This window comes from Halyomorpha halys, unplaced genomic scaffold, assembly GCF_000696795.3.
Source record: "Halyomorpha halys isolate HHAL.00 unplaced genomic scaffold, Hhal_1.1 Scaffold281.1, whole genome shotgun sequence".
Lineage (NCBI taxonomy): Eukaryota > Metazoa > Arthropoda > Insecta > Hemiptera > Pentatomidae > Halyomorpha > Halyomorpha halys.
Window position 1 is genome coordinate 1,133,480 of NW_027108453.1, and position 8,856 is coordinate 1,142,335.

Here is an 8,856-nt window from a genome sequence, read left to right on the forward strand (position 1 = left end):
ATTTGAGGAAGGAGAAAATTAGGAAATGACTAATTTTTTTTTTCTTACCCTCCTGAAAACGAAAATAAATTGAATTATACACAAATATATTGTATTTCATATTCAACAGGTACATGTATATCACCACCTCTTTATATTTGTGTATAATTCAATTTATTTTCGTTTTCCGGAGGTTAGGAAAAAAAATGTATATATAAATATTTAGTGATTTCCTAATTTTCTCCTTTTTCAAATTTTCCTTTATTTTAATTATTGGTAAACCGTCGTTTCGGAGTCCTCAGGTTATTTCTAAAAAACAATACAATAATAATATTATTATTACCTGCTTAACAGTTATTATTTAAATATTAGTTAAAAAATTGTATAAATTACCCTAAATAAAAATGATAATTGATAACTATGTGGAAGGCTCAGAAAATATAGGAGCTATATCAATTTCGATTAGGACGAAGGTTACTTTCGTTTTAGTGTGATAAAAATACCGAAGAGTTAGCTAGTGGTTTCCCGAAATATTTCATTTAAAAAAAAATTAATGTAGATTTGTGGATTTTTGAAAAAAGAATATTATTATTATCACAGGGTAATTTATATAAATTTTAAAGTAATATTTAAATAATAATTGTTAAATAGGTTTTTTTGTCATTTGATTGTTGCATTGCTTTTAGTACCCTGAAGAAGCAGGACTCCAAAACGTCTATTTATGGTACAAATATTTTTTAAAATAAAGAAACATTTTGGAAATGAGAAAATAAGAAAATCACTAAATATTTATATGATATGAATAGAACCTTTCCGAGGTACAAAAATTGGTGTAATAAACGGACTAAAAAATTTAATACCTGCATTAACATAATTAATACACACACACTGGTTCAGACTCTACAAATCGTAATCCCACACTGCGCTAGCGGTAGAGGGTATTATTCATTCATAACATGATTATGAATGAATAATACCTAAACTAAAAAACCAGGAATGCATAGAATCCGAAATATGTTTTATGTTATAGATCAGTGGTCGGCAATTTTTAATTGCTAAAGAGCCAATTTCACCATTAAAGATCTCTGGAAAACTTTACATGAGCCATAGTTAAATTTTAATATAACTTATTAAATAACCAACATATAGTTAAATATATATTTATGTAAAATGTATATTTATAAATATTGAGCATTTTAATTTATGAGAACAATCTGCTTAAATTCCTTTTTCAAGTTTTAATTCATTTCTTTTTCTAAGTTTAGAATTCATGCTATCTTCGGTTCTTTCGTTCCTTAATTTTTGAAAGGGTCCGTGTTGGAACATTAGTTCCCACATGCAGTACCAGCCCAGGATACCTGTTAGGACACATGTTAACATATTCTACCTGTTCGAATCCGGCAGGATCTTTTAGGGATTGAAGATAATTTAGTTTGGTATTTGTAAAGTTCTTTTAGGAGTAAGCATAATTTTTTAAAGTGAATTTTTCTAGGTTTTAAATTAATCTTTCAAGATATTAATTATTCTATCTTCATTACTCTCTTTAGCCTAGTCTAGCAATATAATTTTTAAAACTGCCATTAAAATTCCGAACTGACGGGGTTTCAATTACTTTACTTTTATTGAAAGATAACAAAAAAACTCAAGATTATCTCTCTTTTTTGTTTTTTCATGTTTACCCTCTTTTTGGTCATAGGGTGGTTTATCCTACAGGTTACCTACCTATTCTAACCAGCGTGTGAAGATCGAGTTTTCTTTCAATGGGTCCACCAAGAAATAAAAGTCAATTCATCCTAATGGAATTAAACCGGTGCCTTATTGGCCGTCGTGAAATATCTTTAGCAAAGCTTCGTTCAATTATAACATTAGTATGATGAACTTGAAAAATACAATAGAGATCTTTTTTTTTTTCTTTTTCTTTTTCTTTTTCATTGTCCGAAAGAACTAGTTTTAACTCAAAAGAAATAACTTTTTTTAAAAAAACACTATATCTTACATATGCGTGTAAGAAAAATATTCATATTTTTTCTAATTTTATCCAAGTCTAATACAAATACTCCAAATAGCCTTAGGCGTGTCTATGTCTATCCCTGGTAAAGATCATTAATAGATAATACATATTTCAGAAAGTACACATTACTTTGTTGCGCCTACAATACTATATTATAATTTATCTTGATTGGAGAATGCAATAGTTATTGTGTTTTAGATGAGTTTGTGATTCATTATTGTTTATATGGTCCATTAAAAAATAGTTTTAAAAACATTGATTTAGTTACTGTAATAATTGAGAAAAGTGGATGTAATAAATATTAATATTTTTTATCAAATATTAGAGTAACATATATTTTTTACAACACTCTGAACTTTACTACCCCGTAATACTAGGGATATGTACTCATGCAGATGGTATAATGATGTACTATTTCGATGATAATAAATTTTACTATTGTAATTACCATATAAGTGTTATTTTTAATATTAAAATATTATACTAACTGGGAGGACACGCACACAGAGGGAGACAGACTAACTCCCATTTTACAAATTATACATCTATTCATTTAATTACACTACTCGTCGTTAAAATTTTATAATTGTAATTTACGTGTATTCTGTAATTCTATATTTTATAACATAGATGATCTGGAGGTGGCAGTTTGATTTTACCTCGGTGATAGTAGATTTATTTCGATCTAGAAATTTCCTCTTCCAATGCACCCCAGATTTACATTCCTTTTTTAAATTGACTCTCTCCAGATACTCTACTTGTCTTGCTTCACATTAGCCCAATATCGAATTGAATCTTTAGTTCTAATATTTTCATTATTCCTTATATTGCACTTCCTTTTCTTTTCTAACTATTCAGCCTTTTAGTTTTAAACTCGTCGTCTAGTTGGAAGTATTTCTAACTGTTTAGGATTTCAGTTTTCAATTCATTGAGAGAGTAAAATGAAATATTACACGGCGATCAATAAAAAGATTTTTATATAATAGAGAAATATTAATGATTCATCAATAAAAAAAAATATTTTGAATAGTAAGTGAGTTATGTTATGACTCAGCTGATCTACGCGAAGCAAATAAAAACAGAAGCCTTCTCCACTGTGTGAGTAATATATTGTTATTTATATAAAGTCACAAGGTTAGGCCAATCTATTCCCAGCTAATGACCCAGCGAAAGAGGGACCTTCGGTATCTTCAATTATTAGATTTCTGTTTTACCTCTTGATGTCAATTTTCTTTTTTATAAAAATAAAAAGGAACATCAAGGTATTTAGTTTTACGCCTGGTTACTCAGAATAGAAATTGTAATATACCTATTACCTATCAATAAATTAGTCTAAGTGATTTTCTTCTTAAATGATGATATAGTGATATGTTTACATACCATATTTGACATGATGGGTAAAGTGTTTATTTGGTCTCTTTCAGTTAGATCGGCCAAGTAGAGTTAGCAGCTATGGGACTCCCAATACAGCCAGAAGCAGTTCGTACACGAGGTTCGGTGCCACCAGAGGCTACTCGGTGGACCCCGAACGGCCTAAGTCCCCGGAGAGGCGGGTCGTCGGCCTCAGGATGGGCAGCACCTCCAGATTCGGAGCCCAGATCGCCAGGTCCCCCATCTCCGAGAAGAGCCCTACCGTCTTCGGCATCTCCCCGCGCACCGAGGAAGAACGGTTGACTCTTGTAACCAGGTCCACGTCACCAACGCCCCCGTCTAACTCTTCCTTTCTGAGAGCGAAAAGAGCAGATCAGGAGAGAACACTGACATTGGAGGTCCCGAAGCCTAGTTTTCGACCGGTTTCGATCAGCTCCTCGGTACAAACGGAAGAAATTAGAGAAGAGACCCCTCCTCCTCCGGTTGAGAAAAAGATTCCGACAAACCGTCCATGGGGGCAGCGTGCGACCACCCCAAGGTACTCTACGGCAGGAGGGTACAGTTACGTTAGGAGGGAGCCAGAGAAAACAAGGGTCGTTGGAGGGTTTGGTTTGAAACCTGAGTTGACGTCAAAAGCACCATCTCCGACCAGAGAACTGCCGTCTAAGTTACCAATATCCCAGAGTAAACCCGAAACTCATCCGCCACCCATTCCTCGGACAGATCCACTTGGAAATGTCAATAAAGATTTTAGAAAATCTATATTGAACATGGACCTGTCTAGTAGTAATGACAGCCAGGAAAAAGGTTCTCTAGCGTCGATGAAGTCTAGGTCGAATCTGAAATTAGTTTTAAATAAGTCACCGACCAGTATTACAGTCACTCAAGTCAATGGTAAAACGTCGACAAAGAAAGAAGAAACTTCATCCAGCGAAGAATCTAGTAGCTCGGAGGATTCGAGCAGTGAAGAGAGCGACAATGGGCAAACGTTGAAACCTCCTTCTCCGAAGTTTCCGGCTACATCGAGAGGTTCTGGGGACGAATCCCTACAGCACAAACCACCTGCGAGCCCGAAATCTGTTGTGGTGAAGACCCTGCCTCCTGTGGCGGCACCTATGAAAGTGCAACTACCTCCAGAAGAGATAAAGAAACCTCAAGGAATTAGAAAATTAGATAGTAGTGATAACGCTCGGTGGAAGGAGAGCCAAAAAGATATTCCAGCAGTCATAGAGGCACAGACTTCTCCTGTAAAGAAAAGTCCAAGTAAAACTGTGATAGAAAACGATTCTAATGAAACGAACAAGACTACTAATAAAGGATACGTACTTAGGAAATTCGATTCGACTGACAAACCTTGGTGGAATGATAGTAACAGTGATACGCCCGGCTCGGAAAAGAAAAAGATTGGTTTAAAGAAAACACCCAGCAAGGATAAGTTGACTACATCTTCGGAACAATCTAAGCCCTCTTCTCAAAGTGAATCCGACTCAAAAATTGTCGGAAAACTATCGAAAAGTGGAACAAAAACCGACATTCCTAAAATTCCTTCATCTCCATCCTCTCCTCTAGTAAATAATGCCACTAAGCCTTCACCTCCCCAAAGCGAGACTGAATCTAAGAGTATAGGGCTTAGCAAACTGTACAAAAGCGGTTCGAAAACTGATGTTTCTAAGAGCCTTTCGTCCAGTGCGGGGTCTTTAAACAACGTAACTGCTCCGTCTCCATTGCAAAGTGACACGGACAAGAGTCTAGGCCTCAACAATCTTTATCGCACCGGTTCAAAGAGCGATTTGTCTAAGACTTCTAGTTCGGTGTCTTTGAATAAACTATCTAAAACAACTAGTCAGAAATCGTTGGCAGCCAAGCCTCCGTCACCTCCTGCCAGACGTTCAGACGTCTTGGATCCTCCGACGGAATACACACCGGGATTGTTAAGGATTCACAACGAGAGGCAGTGGATGAACCGATTGCCCAGGGTAGACTCTGGATTGCGGGAGTGGTGGTTGAGCGAGGAGGAACTGGAGGAAAAGAAAAAAGAGGCCAGAGCTAGTATTGGTGGCTACTCAGGGCACTTCAAGGACATCGACCATGTCCTCGGGAACGCGGCGCCGCCCCCTGCGGCCTTCAGGACACCCAACACTTCCGACGATGGTAAGTCTTTAGCCTAATCCTTTTTAGATTCGTATATTTATATACTTTTTTAAAAATCTTCTTTTTTATTCCATCTCATGATTGATTCATCTCCTTAATTATATGGAATGATGATTCTTATGTAGTTGCATTTTTTTTTTTTAAATTTCATCTAATATATACTTAGAAAGAGGACGGTAAAACATAGAATGAGGAAGGACACGAAATTCTTCTCATATTGAATGTCCACTAGTGAATAGTGAATCATGAAACAGCTGTTCTTACTTTATTAATATTTTGTACATTGATTACTGATTGCAAATATTTTTGTTAAATTGTTAATGTATTATATTGTATAAAGATAATATTAATCATTATGACTTAATGATGTGTGTAAAATTATTTCTCTTAAAAGATTCCATTTCAAAGGCTTGGAGTTAGAATGTGACAGGCTATAATTTTGTGCAGAATGCTCCTTTGTTTCCACTTTATGAAATTTGGGTACCCTTAATTGGTGGAAAAATCTAACGGTTCACTCATATCACCTCCTTTTACAACCCTAGTTCAAGAAAGAGTACATTCTTAAAAATTAATGGGTTGTAGTAGTACAGATTTTTATTCTTTTTTCATTTTGATTTTGGAATTTATGATAACAAATATAAAACATTACATGATAATTGCAGGTTTTTCATGAACTGCTTAAGTGTAGAAGAGCCCGATGGAAAAAGAACTTTAACAACTATAAATCAACATTTTGTGAATTAATTTCGCCATAAAACCTACTACTCCTACAAAGATAAATGTCACCGACTCCTTTATAGTACATTAACTAGATTTAATTTGGATGCTAATAGACTTCTATACGTCTAATGGTTCCTGAGATATAGTTTTCCCAAAATAAATCACTAGTACTAATTTTTTGTTATGAAATGTTGTTTTTTAAAATTTTTTAACACTATTGTACGTAAGATCTATTAGGGCTCATATTTACTCTACTTTAAATGATGTTTTATTGCGTCTTCTAGTGAGCTCTGAAAAATTATTTTTTGAACATTTTAAAATAGCCATTTTTTATTATTAACATTTTAAAATAATTATTATTGACCTCCAGCCTAAAGAAGAATAAGACTGAGCGGAAATAGGTTAATGATATCAGGGCCTACGGAAGAAGCCAAGTTGGACTGCGTTCACCAATGACTCATTCACCCACCATTTACTTCTTTATGTAACATGAGTGCATCAATGAGTCTATCCTTTTGCCTAGAATTATCATTCCTTATCATATTAATCTGGATTTTTATAATCTAATATGGAATGGCAATTCCATAAGTTTTCCCATAATTTCATATCTTCCCACAAAAAATTCACTAATTACTGATTTTTAGTACATATTTCATGAAATTTTTTTTTTTAAAAAACTGTTTCTCGGGAACTAATGAACGTAAATGGTTCCACTAGACAATGTCTTATTTCCTCTAACTTAACTTGGCAGACTCATCAATTTAGACTAGTAATTATACATAGTATCATTAAAGTAAACATAAAATGGGATGAAATAACTGACTTTTTTCTTCTTGTGTTCTTAAAGTGTTGTTAAAGTCTTCAAGTTATTTTAGAGTTCTCTATAATAAAGCCCTTATTTTTCCTTAATCGCCACCTTAAGTTATGCTTTAATTTTAGGCTAACTACCTCAATTAAACAATGGTGTTAGGAGAGGATTTCACGATAAAGTTTTATTTTAAGTTTTAAACTATTTTTAAAATCTGAATATATTTTCCAAATATTGATATAGACATTATTTATTCACAGATTCAGATAGCAGCGATGACTGCTGGTATAAGCAGATCAAAAGCCAAGCTGCCACCAACGGGCCCGTCCCGAAAGCTAACGGAGATGTCAAGGTCAGTTATAATTTGTTTTATGTATAATAAAAAATAAATCAGAAATTATTAAGTTAATTATAAGACACTACGTTTACTCATGCTGAAAATTAAATAAATAAATGTATACAAAATTTGATAAAATTGAACAGTTCTGCAAATATAAAAATGTATTCAATTTTCCGTATGAATAGACACGAAAACACTACGGAGAATAATATTCAAACTTAATATAATATAACTTTTATTTTGTGCCCTACTTTCTACTGAGAACAACATAACACCATTTTTTTTGCTATTAAATTAAATACTGTCAATTTATTTGCTAAGCTCCTGGATACGACCTAATAACATCCCACATTCTAAAACTTCTTCCTTGGAAAGCCATCCTATTCCTCACTTACATATATAACGCCGTACTCGGTTCCACATATTTTCCTGACCCCTGGAAATTATCTATAGTTAAAATGATCCCCAAACCCCAAAAGCCTCCAGAATACCCATCATCCTATCGCCCTATCTCTCTATTACCGTTCATGGGCAAAATCCTTGAAAACCTCATTTTGAAACGCCTATACCCCATCCAGGAGTCTAGTCGTATAATCCCTGATCACCAGTTTGGATTCCAAACATCCCACTCTACTATCCAGCAATGTCATCGTGTAGTGGACGTAGTCTCGTCTTTTTTGGAGCGCGGAATGTACTGCGCGGGAGTCTTTTTCGATGTAGAACAGGATTTTGATCGAGTCTGGCACCCGGGACTGCTTTACAAATTTCGTAAATTCCTATCTCCTACATACTTTCTCATCATTTGTTCCTTTCTCATTGATAGATTATTCCAAGTAAACCACAATGGTTTCTATTCATCACTCTATTCTCAGTCCGCTGGTGTTCCTCAAGGTAGTATCCTTGGTCCCATCCTCTACACCGTCTATACAGCTGACATTCCAACCAAACCTAACACTATTCTCACCACGTATGCCGATGACACATGTGTGCTCGCTGTTAATAATATCCTATTAATTGTATCCCAAAATCTCCAAGCCCATATCACAGCCCTCGAAGAATGGTGTCGTAATTGGAAATAAATTTTAACAAATCCCATCAAATCACCTTTACCCTTCGTCGTAAACCTACTGACCGCCCTACAGTTTCATTTAATGATGTTACTCTTACCCCTGTCGAACAGATCCACTACCTTGGACTACATTTGGACAAAAGATTAGCCTGGAATCCTCAGACAAGATTGAAAAGACAGGAAACTACACGTCGATTTCGACTATTACAGCAATTACTAGACAAACAGTCTAAACTTCCAACACATTACAAAAGACTGATCTACATTACTGTAATAAGGCCAATTTGGACGTATGTAGTTGAGCTTTGGGGCTCCACTAAACCTTCGAATTCCTCTTGTATTCAATCCTTACAATCCAAAATCCTTCGTAAAATCCTCAATGCTCCTTACTTTGTCACAAATAAAAT

At 34.7% G+C, this 8,856-nt stretch overlaps 1 protein-coding gene across 1 annotated transcript in view; it reads left to right on the plus strand.

Moving 5' to 3' along the window:
• LOC136795615 (nucleolar and coiled-body phosphoprotein 1-like) overlaps positions 1-7,433 on the plus strand; it is a 71,169-nt gene extending 63,736 nt beyond the window's left edge. Inside the window, exons 3-4 of the mRNA XM_067046774.1 lie at positions 3,415-5,512; positions 7,301-7,433. Of these exons, the coding sequence (XP_066902875.1) occupies positions 3,415-5,512; positions 7,301-7,419 (2,217 nt within the window). The 3' untranslated portion in view covers positions 7,420-7,433. The remainder of the gene's footprint in view (positions 1-3,414; positions 5,513-7,300) is intronic.
• The last annotated feature ends 1,423 nt before the right edge of the window (positions 7,434-8,856 follow it).